Genomic DNA, 17,241 nt, shown 5'->3' with positions numbered 1-17,241 from the left:
GTAAGAAAATGCAGTGCTTTACAGAGTTGTAGCACTCGTCCTCCTGCCTAGAAAAGTCCCCTCCAAGATGACAACATGAAAACTATGGCTTTTCAGCTGGTATTTTTGTATGTTTTACAAATTAAAAAAAAAAAAACAGAAATAAAAACTGCCTCAACATAGAATACACACAGTAGTCTTACACAGAAAGTAAACTGTAAAGCAAACAAGCAAAAAGATAAAATTAACAATGAAATACTACACAGCAGTGAATAGGGAGAAACTTTTACAGTTTGCAACAACATGGATAGAGGTAGAGAATATTATGCTGAGTGAATTAAGCCAGTCAGTGAAAGGCAAGTACCACATGATCTCACTTATATGTGGAATCTAATGAACACAATAAACTGAGGAACCAAACAGTCACAGAAGTTTCCAGACATGAAACAGACTGACAGCTGCTTAACTTGAAGGTAAGCACTCTCTTGTCACCGTTGCATGTATTCTCCAAATTCACCCATGAAAGAAGGAAGGAAGATAATAAGTTAGTGCATTTAGTAAATTCACTAAAAGCCTCAAACTTACTTCACTTCCTCTCTCTCTAAAGATCAATAAACATATCCTCAGGAGAGGATTAAAAAAAAAGTTACTTCACTTTCTGACAACATATGATGGCATTAAATATTTTGAGACCAGTAAGGTCTGGATACATTACTATGAAATTTGTGGTTTTAAACGAGAATTCCAGTGAACTCCAACTAGAGCTCCACAATAAGATAGCATGAATTACATAAAGTAAAATATAATTAGGACAAACATTTCTAATGTGTGTGTGTCTTCTCCATGACATCCAGGTTTGCACCATAGGTTTTAATCAGGGGTTGAGGTTCATAAACACAGAAGAATGTAAATAGCCATACCAAAAGTGCTATAACCCAGCCAGCATTTATCAGGAGCTCATGGGCAAACAGATGCTGGCATGACACTGACAAGAAATCACTAGGAGCAATAGCCTAGAGGCCAATCCCTTCATAAAGCTAGGCTAAGAATTAGAATATGTAATAGAATATGTCATCTATATGGAATAGATGAATCCTACTGCATAAAAGGGAACCATATCACATAAAGTCAGAACAATGGTGAGCAAATATTTTGTTAAAACAAATAATTCAAAGCCTCAAGCCATGCTCCTTGCTCTCCAGGGCACTAGCTGGACTTACTATCAAACAATTCAGAAAAAAGTTAAAAATAAAAATAATGCGTGCACACATGCATATACAGAGAATGAGCAAATGCAAATAATTAATGAGTCTAGTAAAAGGCAAAAGAGAGCTCCTTGTACTATTCTTAGAACTCTCCTATAAGTTTGAAAATCTACAGGCAAAATAAAAAGCTACTGTACTATAAGGATGTATGTGTATGTATATATAATTGGAAAGATGCCCATAAAAAGTTTAATATAAATTATTGGCTGAAAGAGTAATTCAGACAAATGAATGAAGAAGGTAAAGCGTTCACATCCAACTAGAGCAAAACTCAGTAAGCTATAGTTTGAAGGCCTCATCCAGCTGATTATTTTTGTTTGGTTGCTGGTTATGAATGGCTTTTACATTTTTAAATGGTTGGGGGGGAAATCAAAATAACATTTCACAACACAAAAACTATATGAGATTCAAGTTCTAACGTCCATAAAAAGTTTTTCTCTATTAGTTGTGCTCATTTACTTATGTACTGTCTATGGCTGTTTTTGAGTTATACAACAGTAGAGCTGAAAGGCTGCAGCAGACAACACATAGCTCACAAAGCCTAAATATTTATTATCTGGCCCTTGACAGAAAAAGTTTCCCAACACCTCAACTAGAATGACTAAGAAAGCTTTGCAGAAAATATAAAGCTTCAGAGGGACATTTCACTGTGAGTAGGATTTAGATAAGCAGAGAGCCAGGATTATCCCAAAAACCTGAATCTATCTACTTTTTTTTTATAGACTTCTTATAAAGTTGTTTATATAAAGTGGTTTATTTATCACTATGAAGCCAATTACACACTGGGAGAATCTGGCTTATCTTAAAACCTCCAGGTGACTACAAACTAAGGCTATCACACTTACTTAGTTTACCTTTGATCATCTTTCCCTAGAAGTCCTAGAATTCTCAGGAGCTGAATTTGTAACCAGGGAGCTGGGACGCTGTGGTAATTGAAATCTACTGGGAGCTTTCCTCCAACCACTTGCTTCAAAATTGTTACAAAACTCCCAGTCAAGTCTTTATATCCAGATGAATTCTCCTACGTTCAAAAAAATGAAACAAAAAACAAAAAAATTTTTGTGTTAAAAATCATGTCTTAATACATATAAAATAGAGTTGGTTGCCATATAAAATCTAACTTAATACACATCAACTCAGAAGTCTCTTCCATGATGAAACTGCTCTGGCTACTACATCCAAAGCTGAATCATCCACCATTCCCTACTTGTTCCCACACACAGTATAATCGCATTTCAAAAATTCTTATAATTACATCTTATATAGAACCTTTAATAGTCAATACCAGTAATTAAATCAAAAAGTAAAGGGAACTGGTATACTGAAAAAGGGCTGTAATATCTTTAGTTTTGCAAGTTTAGGCCTGTTTGCAATCTCTAGACTTTGTTTGCAAAAGGCCTCTCATGTAAATGATCTAAGTTTGTTCTGGGTGGAAGAGCACAGAACACACCCAGGACTACTCAAACATTTAAACCCTCCAAAATCACTGAATCTGTCTACTAAAAACTGATTTACCCTAAAATATTTAAATATGTTTGTGTTTCTGAATGAGTGAGTGCACCTCGATTATCTCACTAATCTCTTGGACTGGGGAAATTAAATACACATTCCTCAAAATGAAGATTCATCATTGTAATTCTTATTATGCAACAGATCAAGGACAAATTTTTAGAAAGGAAATAATAGCTCTTTCAAAGTTTAGTAAATATTAGAGAAAAAATAGAATTTAATATCAAATATCCATTTGTATCATACTATTCTGGAACACAATGCATAAAAGTGAAGGTAACTTTAGTTCTATAATTTTAAATTGAATTCAACAGCATATTCCATTTCATTATGAGGTACTCATGAGATTTCTCACAAATATGTACTTTGATAAAAAGGGTTTCAGGCAATACACTGGGGTTGATTTAGTATAAACCCATGTCTCCATTTAGAAATTTTTTTTTACTACACCATTAACCCTCGTAGCTTTTCTAACACAGTATCAGTGTATGGCATCGACACTGTAGTCCATACCTTACGTAACCCCTAAGGGCTCTCCTCATTTCTACCAGAGGTTATGCATCATCCTATGAGGCTGTTAGAAAGACAATTACTGCATGAAAAACCAAAATCTGTAAATATCAATCTCCTTCCTACCTACCATTTTTTCTATGTTTCTTGAGTAACATGAATAAATTTTAGGCATTAAAAAAAAAGACTAATTCTGTCATGTGCCTACAACTCATGTTTATCATGTTATCAACAACTTCCAAAAATTACTATTTATAAGTCAGTAATAAAAACTTAAAATGTTAAGCATTTGACTGAAAAATCTCAGGTTTTTAAATTCCAAAATTATATTCCATGAGTAGTTGTCCGACAACTATTCAGTACCTGCTGAAATGTCCCACTTACCTTAATCATCCTATGGTATATGTGCAGGGAAGCAGCCATGACCCCAACGTCTCTGTCACAAAGCGCCTTCCGAAACTTGATGTGGATGTGTTGTACTTGATTAGGAGCAATCAGATGGAATTTGTATAAAGCCAGAACAGCTTTTCTTCGTATTATCTCCCTAAAGATAAAAAGTGAAATCTAAACAAACCATGTGAATTGTCAGGCATTTAATTTGAACAAATTATGTATGGGTCAAATGATTTCAATATATCAGCTATTACCTTGATCTAAAAAGAAAAAATTATACATTTATTATTAATTTCTCTATTCTAATCCACCAAATTATAAAAAGTGGTATCTCTAGGAGGTAAGATGTCAAAAGACTTTAACTGCCCATGTTATATATTTATCTAGTTATAGAATTTTTTGTTAACAAGCATACATTACTTTTGAAACCAGAACAAGAAAAATAAATAAGTTCCTTAATTCCCTAATCCCATTTTTGAAAGCCGTATCTCCCGCAATTGGGAAAAGAATCAATAGTAAGTTTAAATCAGTAAAGGGTAATTACAGCTAGTAATATTAAATAGTTTTTTTATTAATGTTAAAAGTCTCTTTAACATTCTAGAATTTTATATATATTTTTTATATCATGAACACGCATCCTCCAAATATTTTTTAAAGATTTTATTTATTTATTTTTTAGAAAGGGAAGGGAGGGAGAAAGAGAGAGAAACATCAATGTGTGGTTGCTGGGGGCCGTAGCCTGCAACCCAGCCATGTGCCCTGACTGGGAATCGAACCTGCAACACTTTAGTTCGCAGCCCACGCTCAATCCACTGAGCTACGCCAGCCAGGGGTAGCATCCTCCAAATATTTTAAGGGGGCAGAGAAGCAGAGGATTCACAGTTAACAACATTACTCCTCTCCTTGCCCAGCTCTTGTTTCAAAAACCTCATTACAATTAAGAGTAAAAGCGCAGATCATGCCTAGCATACAAGACATAAAAATAGAGTTCCTAGCCTATCTATGTTCATAATGTAGTTTCCAAGAATATATATTCCTTAGTATTCTCTCTCATGCCCTTTCTATATAACTCATATTCAGACTATGTTGACATTGCTCACAGCAGCAGCAAATGTCACAAAAGTATTTACTTTTACTTTTATGTATTGCTGTTACTTAAAATCATATAATATCAAAATTCAGATTATTCAATGCCACCCTCTGAGTTCTACTTAAGGATATCTTTCATAAGATTCCTAACAAATGGTTCTATAGCTTCTGCTAAATTCCACAACAAGCAACTTACTATCTTCTAGGCAAACTATACCATGGTAGAAAAGTATTAGAAAGGATTAGCAACAAATTTGCCATTGGTATTAGTACTATGGTGACTGTAAAGGACATCCTAATGTACAGCTCTTGGGTATTAACCAGTATTAGTTCTGGGACAGAACAGGCAAATGAGGCCAGGAAAAACAAACTCTGAACAGGCTCAGGAATGCGCAGCCTGTACCTCAGTGGTGGCACTGACACATGCTGTCAAGAGCACTGTCTGGGCTCTACGTCTGGCACGCTGAAATACAGCCAGAAATTCAAAGTCAAGTCCAACCCCTGTACCTGTAACACTGTCCCATATTCTTTGGCCCTTCACTCCATTACATGGAATTAAAGATAGCCTTAACTGTGGAAACAGACCTTCAAAACTGTAACTTGCAGAAAATAGTAGAGTCTAAGATTTGAAATTAGAGTAGATGGAAAGCAATGAGAAAAAAATTGAAAGGGTTAAATGGGAAGCAGTAAGGAAAAAAAGTCAATTCTCAGAAGAATTTCATACAGAGTCAGCAAGTATGATTACCACAAAAGAATGGTGGTATGGAAATTTCATATAAAAATATGCTCTGCTATGATCAGATCAATCTATAATTATCTAAGAAAAGCTATTATTTTATCTCCAATAATTAATTATCAATACCCATCATTTGTTCAAAATTCAGACGTGATATAACAAAACACTGAAGTAAGTCTGAGCTTTAAAGGTTACAAAGTTAAGCGGTGTGTTCAACAACAAAATAATTCAAGTGCGGTGAAAAAATAAGCCAAGCATTAAGGAGTTAAGGAACCTTATAAAATAAGATTATCAAAATACTACAAGTTAAGGTTTATTAGGATATATTCTAAAACAGAATTTGAATGTTGCAGTTTTAATAAAAAAGTATCGCCAATACAGTGAAGATCTGTGCATTCATGACACTTGAATTATTTCCCAAATGTTTTCCATTATTTCACTTTGTTCTCAAAACACTTTGTGAGAATCACAGCCCCAGACAGCCCCGGGAAAACCAGCACCACGACTGGTCAGCGGCAGGAGTAGCAGGAGAGCCAAGGATGGCTTCCTGACACTGGTCTCCTCACTGTCCCTCCGTTTCACTTTAGAAAGCTGCCTATTATTCTTCTAAACCCACGTAAAAATAAGGACAGTGTTATCTGAGATTTTTGCATTTTATCTGACAAAGATTATTCCCTATCTTGGTAGCATTTAGTTATAATCAATTTTTGTGTATAAATGTTTGTTTTGAAATATACAGTATATACGCCTATCCAAAAAGAATTTACTTACTTAGAATGTTGAAGTTTATCTTCTATTAATGGAAGAACAGCTGGAATCATTTCTCGAGGGAAAATCTGGCTTACAATAGTAAGTGCCATACATACTTCTACCAGGTTAGTGCTCTGCAAGTCCTGACATAATTATAAAGCAAAGGGAATATTCAGTGTGAATTTCAAAATCAGGGGTAGCGAGCTCAACACTGCAATGGTCCCACATACTTAACAGTTTTCTACTAACTTTATTTTATAGGAGTATCCCTGTTTCATTTGCCTTAACAGAGTCAACAGATACACACAGCCAGAAATCAACTGATCCAAAAGGAAATTGTATTTCTGTTCTGACACTGGGCAAAGTAGTCTCCTGTATAACAACTTCTAAAACTTTTCTAAACAAATAACAAACCAATTTTATGAATTTTTCCTGTTAATCAATATTATGTATTGAAGTTTAAAAGGAAGTAATCCTCAAATACATACAATAAATGCATGCATTCATACACACTTACACATGTACAAATTTATAAATCATTCTAATAGGAGCTAAAAATGTGTTTTTGAAACTCTGGAAAAATTAAAGCTACTAGTAACCTTAAAAAGTATATGACTTAAAATTCAGGAAGTACTACACACACACACACACACACCCCCCAAATGACTGACACCAGATAAACATGAAAAAGCTCAACAGTTCAATTATACTTCATTACCAACTTTGATTAAAAATTTAACAGAAAAAATACTGTATGGATTAAATTGTGTTTTTAATATCTGTACATTCCAGTTGTCCAATTATACTCTAGTCTCCTTTAAAATGAGTTTTAGAACTTAAAACACTGAAATTATTCAGTTTATAGCAATATCCCTTTAGAACAGATCCTAGAGAAAGAGACAACAGCGTGGAAATACACTGACCTAAGAGTCCGGAGACCTGAGTTCTAAGTCCAGCGCTGCTTTTTCAAATGAAACAGTAAGAGCAGCAATAGTAACTACTACTTTACACAGTGTTTCATCTGACCCTCACAAGTTGGTTAAGTTCTATTATCAGCCCCATTTTACAGCTACAGAAACTGATCTAAAAGATCTTTCTAAGCCTATTCTGTAATAATAGCCTCTTCCAAAAATATCTATTTCAATATGACTGGGGAAAATGTCAGATGCCTACATAAGTAATTTAAGATTTCATGATAGCCAACATACAATACAGTACCTTTACAACTGTATTCACAAGGAGAAGCAACAGTTCATGACTTTCATGTAGAAATAAAGAAACTGCCAAGTAACCTATAAAATTTAAGGGGGAAAGTCTCATTATAACGTTTCTCAAGAAGTTACACAAAGCAATAATATATTCCAACATTTAGGTATTAAAGATACTAGTTGTAGGTAAATATGAAACATCAACTACAAAACATGAAACTGCAAAATATGAAATTCAAAACCTTTATTAAGGAAGATTTCAGGTGCTCTTCATCCTGAAATCTTCCAGAATTTACATTTTACGGAATGTACCTAAAACGGAAAAGAGGCTATGTGTACCCATTTAAAGTTAAAAATGACATTAAGTATATATGCCTTCTGTGTTCTATGCAAATCTCTACACAATCAATGAAAATCTTTTCTATCCTACAGGCAAACACAGAATTACTTAAAAACTAACAGCTGCTATAAGTAATAGTGAGTTACCGGCTAGTTGTGGTTTTGAGTGAGCTACCACCTAAAACCAAGCCATATGGTGTAAATCATGTATTAATGATACCTTATTTTCTCAATGTACTGTTGAATGAATAACAGTCGTTGAAAAAAACTGTCTACTCCATTAAATGTATTCACTGAGCAATTCAAATAAGCATTGTTATTTCAGCAATATTAAAACACAAAAAAGTACATCTTAGGACTGAGGAAATACATTAATACTAAGATAAATGCCAAGTACATGGAATACAGATGCTTCATGTCATTTTCCTGCCACCCTTCATATTGACAACACTTGTTAGACAGTTACTGAGTCAAGCACAGTACAAGCCTCACCTCATTTAATCCTCACAACAACCCTAATGAAGCCCCAAAAGGGCAACTGCCCACGGTGGACAGCTAGTGCATGGTGGAGCCAGGGCTCAGACCCAGCCAGCAGGAGTCAGTTCCTGGTTCTAGCCCCTAGGCCGTTCTGTCTGTTCATACAGACTACCTGAGGCTTTCTTCATTGTTTTTCATTCTCCTCAATTCTTTCACTAGGGACTTTAATGTTAACCATCCCCATCATTACCCAGCATCCACACTGTCCGTATTAGGGAACATGGGGAAAATGCAGAAAGTTTCTGCTCTCACAACCAAGTAACAGTGCGACCTATTGTAACATCTTCACGGAAGGTCAGAGGAGAAGAGCTATTACTCTCACAATTAGGAAAGGGAAAAAAGAACTAACCAGGGTCAAGAAAGAGATGAGAAAAACCCTAGAGAGCACTAAAGCAGAGGTTAGGTCTTATCTGGTTGCTAAGAACTCATCTGTTCAGCTAAGTTATCAATCACTTACACCCTAGTCACCAATATCAAAGTACAATATCAACAAACTAATCCTAAGATCATCTCAATGAAACCTTAATTCTATCTGTTACAAAAAAAATTCCTCTTTTGACAATCAGGAAACAGGGGAAAAAATACTCTGCAACCAAAAAAAAGAAAGAAAGAAAGAAAGAAAATGGTTTCAGGAAAACAAAGAATAACAACTATGATTATACAGTGTATTTGCTATGACTAAGAGTGAGGTGTAGCATAAGGACACAGGCTTTGACTCAAAGAAACCTGGGTTCACATCCTGGTTCCACCATTCATTAGCTCTATGACCTGGGACAAGTGACTTGACCTTTGTTAGCCTCAGTTTTCTCCTCTGTAAAATGAAATACTATCTCACGAGATAAAAACCTAACACAATGCCTGACTTAATGGGTACCAAAATGTATTTATTTAACAATACTAATATGAAAAATCAGAAGGCATTCTTCATTAGAGAAAACACCAAAACTAGCCTTAGTAATCTCAGGATAGTTAATGAGATAATAGTACCAGAAGGAAGATATGTAAAAGGTTTAAATGCTATCATAAAAAAACAACCTCCACTCATTAGCACACATAAAGAACATCTGATACCTGCAGGTATAGGTCTCTGTAGTCACCTATATTTTCTTAGGGAAATGTTGGGAACTGCCCTGCCTGGTTTCAGAAGCTGTAAGCCCCCATGGCTAAGACTGAGTAAAGAGACCTTGAGACCCTAAACCACTAAGGAGACAAAGCTTATCTCCCAGGCAGGGGCGCTGCCTCTGCCTACTTTACTTCACTCTGCCTGGCCCCCAGTGTATGACCGGTTAGCCAATGGTGGGTACAATTCCACAAGGGAGGGATGACCTAAGACAGGCCTGGTCATGAGGGGGCCCTCAGGGAAGGATTTGGGGTGCTATGGAGAAAGGGGGCAATGGACCCTCACCCCTCAGCTTTGACACAACCTGAGTCCTCATCCTGTCTGCAAGGTCTCCTAATCTCTTGGCTGCCTTACTTAAGCCTGAAACAAGGACAGAGGGCAGTGCAGCCCTGGGCAGGAAAGGGCAGGTTCCCCAGGGTGATCAGGCCTAAGAAAGAATATATAAAATCCTGTGAAACCAGCTTTGCTAAGAATGTCCTCAGTTTTCTGATAAGGGTCCCAGCTTGAAATGAGTTTGCTCCCCAAAGTTTTATGGCCCTTTAGCTCTGACCCCGACTCAGAATATGCCCTCAGAGTTCTCTGAATGTTCTCTACTGTTTGATCATTACTGTCTGACAATGACTAATGAGCTTTATGTATACACCCTGTATTCCCATGCAAATTAAACCCAATAAAAGCACATTGAGGAACAGGTTCCTGGTTCTTCTCCTTTGAGAGACACCCACCTTTCCTCCCCAGCAGGTCATCTCTTGGTAGACTTATTCTCATCTGCGGTGGGGGGCGGGGGGGGGGGGGAGCGGCGTGTTCTGCGGGCAAAGTTCCCTCACAGGAAAGATCATGAATCTCAATAAAAATTACTGTGCAGTCTCCTTCAAGATTAGCCTCCATAATTATGAAATAACACATGTACAAGGTTATTCACTGCAACATTATTTACCGAGAAAAAAAATAAATAACCCATATATCCACCAATATGTACCTAGCTGAAAAAACTATGATATGCCCATCCACCCAATGAAAATTGAAGTATGAAGATGTCAAAATAAGGTGTAGAATACTCTGTATAGTATGCCATCCTTTGTTTAAGAGTGTGTACACGTACCCATGCATTTGCTTCTTTTTTTTAAAAGAAACGACAGATTAATCAGAAACTAATGAAAATAGTTAGCTACAGGGGAAGAGGCAGACTGATTAGAGGGGCTAGATGTAACATGAGACTTCTCTGATTATACCAATAAAAAGGTCTTAGCTTTTAAACCATGTAACACTTCACATATTTTAAAAAGGAAATTAAATTGAAAATGAAAAAAAATGAAATTCAAAGAAGCAGAATACAGAAACAGGTGTACAAAATAACTATACCACCAACCATCTAATATTTACTGACCATCTAGTGATGTCAAAATTTCCAGCCTTTAGGGATCTTAGAATTAGTTTGGGAGCTAAAACATTAATATATGAAAAGACAACACCATAAGGTATCAGATGGTAAGATACCTTATGATACGCCATAAGGTATCATAAGGTATCAGAGTCACCTGAATGATCACAGACAAGTTCAGACTTGATTTGAAATATGGAAAGGGAGAGGACGCCAGAGGACAGGATGCCAGAGGACACTCTACTTAGAGGGAAGAATAAAACAAGTCTAGAATTGGAAGAGTATTTTGGGTGGAGTGAGGTTCAACAAGTGAACTATTGTGCGCATGTAGTCTGAGAATCTTTATCAAGACATCTCCCACCCCCACCCCATCATCTGACCACACGTCAATATAACTTGTGAAGAATGCTGGTCCTTGACAACATGCACTATCAACTCCTTTCACTAAGGAACATGTTCTAGTCCTATATTATTCTGAAGTGTCTTGGGATTCTGATTTAAAGCTGAATCTATATAAGTAAAAGATTTAAATCCTTGAAAGGATTTTTCCTAATAGCCCTAAAGGCTGATTATAGAGACAAAAATTTTGAAAAGATGCTTCTAATTCTTACAGCTAACATTTGTGAAACTATGTTCAGGATATTTAAAATTACTCAAGTCAAGCCCCAGCCAGGTGGCTCAGCTGGATGGAGAGTTGTCACATACACCAGAAGGTTGCAGGTTCGATCCCCAGTCTGGGTGCGTAGGGGAAGCAACCTACCACGTTTCTCTATCTCTGTCTCTCTCCCTTCCTGTCTCTCTAAAAATCAATAAACATATGCTCAAGTGAGTATTAAAACTATTCAAATCAATTTCAGTTTTATTCTATAAACATTTTCTGATCATTAAATTGATGAGGTCAGACATTTTTAAATTAGCTTTACTGAGGTATATACAATTTGCACACAAGAAAATTCGCCCATTTTTCTTTTTTTTAAGATTTTATTATTCATTTTTAGAGAGAGGGCAAGGGAGGTAAAAAGAGAGGGAGAGGAACATCAATGTGAGAGAGAAACACTGCTCATGCCCAACTGGAACTGAACCCATAGCCCAGGCACACTCCAACACTGGGAATCAACCCAGCAATCCCCCACTTGTCAACACAATGCTCATTTAACTAAGCCACACCAGGTGGGGCTCACCCATTTTTAGGTGTATAGTTTAATGAATTTGGACAAATACATATAGTCATCAAACCACCATCACAAGGGCAGGCAATTTATAATCTTCTCTATAACTTTAACCTTCTCTATGAATCAGGAAAACTGACTTTTTTTATAATCTTTGAGTTTTTAAAGTACTATTACCTTTCTAAAGCTTTGGAAACTACAAGGTAATGTTCTAAAAAACATACTATATACTCACCATAATTCATTTTATATAGTAGCTAGAACTTTAAGGACAATATTAATTTTTAAATACGTACATACCTACTCTTTTCTCTAAAAGGTTTCCTTGTTGTGCCAACTTGATTGCATGTATGTAGCCAAAGGAAGCATCATATCCAAGCATTTCACAATATATAAGTCTCACCATACATTCCTTCATCATTTTCTGAAAAGCAAAATATCCAGTAACTGTATAAATACATGGAATGTTCTAATTTTTTTTATTACATTGTAATCATTTAACAGGAGAATCATTTAATCCTGGAATGGGGGGGGGAAATATATGTGTGTGTGTGTGTGTGTGTGTGTACACACACACACACACACACACACACACACACATTTAAAAAGAAGCCATAGAAAAATATTAGGGGAATAAGATTTAATTCAGGTCACTTGTGTTTAAAGTAATACAAGTTAATTCATTAGCATGACAAGACTACTAAGTACTGAGAAAGCAAGTTGATACAATAAGGTCTTGGAAGTCCTCCTTCAAAAGGCTTCTCTTTTCACTCTTTTTCACTAGGAGTGAAATTGTTCATTTAAACCATTAAGTATCAACCCTGATTTTTTAACATCTCAGAGTTTTTCAAAAGTCATTATGGACTTAAAATTATATTACATACATTACTATTCTCTTATTTTTTTAGTACATTCCCCATTGCAGGAATTCTCTTTACAATTCTCCAACAAACTCATCCAACCTCTTCGTGACCACCACAGGGACAGACTACTCTGTAAAGCACGTCCAGAGTTGGACGGCCACAACTATAAAATCTTCCTTCCTAACTTCTAATTGTCTCAGTTCTGTTCTCACCAGGTTTATGCCTGGCCATAAGAGAAATTATATTTATTGATGCCAATTACAGAAAACAGAAATTTAATACAGTAAAAAGAGGTAAACTATTTCTGCTTAATGTTGTTTTTTTAAATAGCTGAAGTTAACTTAATTTTTTTACCCTTACCCAAGGACATTTCTTCATTTAGAAGTGAGAGGAAGGGGGAAGAGAGAGAGAAACATCAACTGGTTGCCTCTCACAGGCTCCCTGACCAGGAACAAACCTGAAACCCAGGCATATGCCCGGACTGGGAATGAAACTCACTACCTTTCGGTGTATGGGACAATGCTCCAAGCGACTGAGCCACATTGGCCAGGGCTGCTTAACATTTCTATCAAGTACCATGAAGCACAATAATTTTATACACACACACACACACACACACACATACATACACATAGATCTATCAGATCAGTTATGCTTTGAGTTTCATCTACCACATAACATCGTGATCATGAGAGGAAATATACAGATTCCCTCAGACTGTACAAGTGTTGTTCATGTACATGCACGTACTCATGCAAAGTGATCACCCAGTATTTTTATTAGACGAGAAGGGAGAACATTCTCACAATGACTTACAGAAGGCACTTACTAAATCTCTGCTGAATAAATATTGCTTGGAAAAATTTCATTATGTGAAACCACATTAAAGTTAGGAAAGAAAAAAAAACCTAGGTCTTAATCTAACCATATAGGAACAGTCCTACAAATGATCTGTATATCACAGCCACTCATTAAAAAGTTGATGAAATGAAATGTTGTTCAGAAAAATCTAATTCTATGAAACCAATTTTAAAAACTGGATTCTGATTAGCTGCTGGTCAATATACTTGGTTTTACAGCAAGAAATCTTTTTTTTTTTTTTTTTTTTTTACTTAGTCAACCCATTCTCCAAGATGTATAACAGTAAAATGAGATCTACAATATGTCAACTCGGGTCTGAAAACATTTTTTCTTAAATCCTCACCTAAAGATATGTTTATTTATGAGAGAGAGGAAGGTGGGGAGAGAAAAAGATTGATGTCAGTGAGAAATACAGATGGGCTGCCTCCCCATACGGAGAGAGTGGGGCTCCAACCCTCAACATTTTGGTGTATGGGATGATGCTCTGATTAACTGAACCACCCGGCCAGGACTGAAAACATTATTTTGAATGATATATACTCACTTTTCCCCAGTGTACAACACTAAGACAGTAAGCTCAGCACTAGGGGTCCCAGGAGCATTGCCACATTTATGTAATTATCATCACGTTGGCACGAAGTTGACATCAGCCAAGCAAGTCTTGCTCGGTGCAACCAGTCAACAACAAAAGGCTCAAGTTAATGTCTGACTTGCTGCCATCCATAACTGACTGTGAACACGATAAACTGGATTTTAGCGAGAGGCCAATTAGGTGTCACTATGGAGTCAAGTGGACCAGATCTGAAATCCCGAGCGTGCTGGCACTGACTGTGCACACTTACCAGTGTAGTTGTGGGAGCAGAGACGGTCGCCTTCAGATTACTCAGCTCTTGCTGGATTAATTTCTCTTCCTCCTGAAAAAGTGAGAGTATTTAAATGCATGAATAAACTCTCTTAAAACAATATTTTTAAAAGGAAAATATTTATAATATTTTAATAAAAGAAACATTATTTTAAAGGAGAGTTATAAAAATTATCTGCTAAAATCTGCCCAAAGGCATCTCTCCAATCCTCAGAATCATTCCTGTAATGAATAAATGTTTCCAGTCTAACTCACCTTCTTCTTTTCTTCACTCAGTTACTGTCTCCTTAATGACATTTCAGTAGGAAATGTTTTTTAAAAAATTAATGGTGAGGAAAAAGAAAAGAAAATACTCATATACTGGCCCACAGTAAGGTTCTCACACATTTCCCTTAAAATTAAAAAGTCTTCATGGAATAGTAAAATAGGGTAAGAAGGCAGAAACAGAAGTTGGTGTCTCCCTTACACTATATTCTTCTTCCCTATCCTTTTCTCCTTATTCCTTACATCCATTCCCTCACCTCTCATCTGTCTAACGCACAATAAATACACCAAGGTGGTCACTTCTACTCTCTGCATTGTATTTTATCTCCTTAAAAGCACTTGAAAATCAGCCTCATGTTTGGCTAATAAAACGCTATTGTTAAACCATACACATGGAATTAGCAGATGTCCAGTAGGAGGCTAATCCAGAACTACTGGTAAAGTAATGCCACATATAGATACCTTATATACAGTTTCAAACTGCAATTTGGAACCAAAACTTTTTTTTTAAATTTCATTCATCATCTCATAAAAATTAGCAAAGGACAAAACATTAAGACAAACAATATTAAGTTCACAAATAATAAATTTTGAAAGTGAAGCAGACCCTCCCCAGTACAGCATCATCTTACCTGTTTTGAAAAAACATTTTAAACACTTAGAGCACCTTCTCTCTGTGTCTTTTCTCCTCTCCTGGCACTTATTAGATTGCATATTGCTTATATCTGTCTCAAGCCCAAGATGAATGACCAATTCCTTGGGAAAAGAAAATATGTTTTTGTTTCCTTAGTGTCTAACACATAATCTCTCCTATATATATATCTTCTGAATTATGACATGACTCTTTCAAAGATACCAGTTCCTTGAAGTTTTGAATCAGGATCTTACGCAACTTGTGCAGCTACCAAAAGTGTGTGGGAACTTCATAACTCGTGAAACAACTGCTCATTTTGAAAGCCCATCTGAGGCAATGACTTATTCTGCAAATTTTACATTTTGGAGGAATTATGGTTTTTTCTTTGCCCTACCCACTGGTCTAACTAAAAACTCCATCTTCCAGAAGATATTCAACAACAGGTACAAAGGGCAGGGTCTGGTCCCGTGTGTGACATTCAGCAGTTGAAAGAACTCAGGGAGAAGAACCTGAGTACGGAGAAACTTTGTAGAAGGTGAATGCTGACACTTCTATCGAGCTTGTATTGTCACATGCTTGAGGTCTCATCTAATCTTCAAAACCACCTATGAACTTTGCATTGGTACTTTCCCACTCCAACGCTCAGGAAATAATGGAAGTTCAAAAGTTAAAGAGATCTGCCCGCAGATCATGAGGGTCAGGGTCAGGGCCAACTGTGGAAACCTGGCCTCCCAAGTTGTCAGGGCAGGAAAGTGACGCTTCCAGACAGACGCAAAGATGGACTAACACACACGCAGTCCCCGAGCTCCACCGCCGTAGGGCCAGCCCTGTAGGCTCGCTGCGGGACCAGGGCCTCACAGCCTAGGGGCCTCCCTGGGCATCCCAGACCTCCCGCCTGGCAGGCACTTACGTGCTTGGACGTGAGCGCGGTGATGCCGCGGATGAGGCCACCCAGGCGCGAGGAGAAGGATGCCCTGGCGGCCGCAGGCCCGCCACCCCCCTGGTTCTGCAGGAAGAGTCCGGGCAGCGCCGTCAGCGTCTTCTCCACTATGTCGCTCATCGCCGCCACCAGCACCCACGCTTTGGCCGCCGCCCGGCTTCATGCCCGGCCGCTGCCCTGCCGCCTGCCCGGCTTCCGTATGTACTTCCTGTTTGTTTGAAGAAAAAATCTTTATTGGCGTCGGGCGTGGACAAGCACAGTGTAGTTCTTGACAGAGGCCGCAAGAGGGCGCGAGAGTCCGTGTGGTGGGAGAGGCTACTCGAACAGCTAGCCCGGGAGTCCCACCTGAGAAGGAATAGGAGGACAGACTGGACAGGACCGGTTTCAGTGGTATCCTGGGTCTGGTGTAGCTCTGAGTCAGTCCTCCTGTAGCCACTCGGACCCGTCCTACTTACACTTCGTTCTCCAAGGTTTCCTTTACATTTAGCCGCCTCCACGCTGCCCGAGACCCCGCCGAAAAGTGCCGATTGCTGGCCCCCATTCGGCCACCGCTCACTGCCTGAGGGACCACAAGCAATCTGCCACCTCCCCTCCATCCTCCACACCTCGAAGGACCAGAGCGATGTGGCCCCGGCGCCGGTGCTGCCCAGGTCCACCGGTGCTAGGGACCTGGTGTTGAGTGACCTCGGCTGTCCTGCGGGTCCATCCTCTGGGTTCAAAGCTCGCTGCATAGGGGCGACTCGCGGCTGCTGTCGCTTCTCATCCACCCTGTTCTGGGATTTGGGAAACAGCCAGGATGGGAAGTGGTGGGCCAGGCCCTGTCCGCCGCCCA

At 37.9% G+C, this 17,241-nt stretch overlaps 1 protein-coding gene across 1 annotated transcript in view; it reads right to left on the bottom strand.

Moving 5' to 3' along the window:
* The window catches only part of AP4E1 (adaptor related protein complex 4 subunit epsilon 1), a 57,765-nt gene extending 41,164 nt beyond the window's left edge, over positions 1-16,601 (bottom strand). Inside the window, exons 1-7 of the mRNA XM_045823220.1 lie at positions 16,380-16,601; positions 14,552-14,623; positions 12,286-12,409; positions 7,450-7,523; positions 6,253-6,374; positions 3,648-3,807; positions 2,099-2,265 (exon numbers count right to left, since the gene is read on the bottom strand). Of these exons, the coding sequence (XP_045679176.1) occupies positions 2,099-2,265; positions 3,648-3,807; positions 6,253-6,374; positions 7,450-7,523; positions 12,286-12,409; positions 14,552-14,623; positions 16,380-16,529 (869 nt within the window). The 5' untranslated portion in view covers positions 16,530-16,601. The remainder of the gene's footprint in view (positions 1-2,098; positions 2,266-3,647; positions 3,808-6,252; positions 6,375-7,449; positions 7,524-12,285; positions 12,410-14,551; positions 14,624-16,379) is intronic.
* Positions 16,602-17,241: the final 640 nt, after the last annotated feature.

The sequence above is a fragment of the Phyllostomus hastatus genome, unplaced genomic scaffold, assembly GCF_019186645.2.
Source record: "Phyllostomus hastatus isolate PE091 unplaced genomic scaffold, TTU_PhHast_1.1 phas_scaffold_501, whole genome shotgun sequence".
In the NCBI taxonomy this organism is placed as follows: Eukaryota; Metazoa; Chordata; class Mammalia; order Chiroptera; family Phyllostomidae; genus Phyllostomus; species Phyllostomus hastatus.
This window is presented reverse-complemented; position numbering and strand designations above follow the sequence as displayed.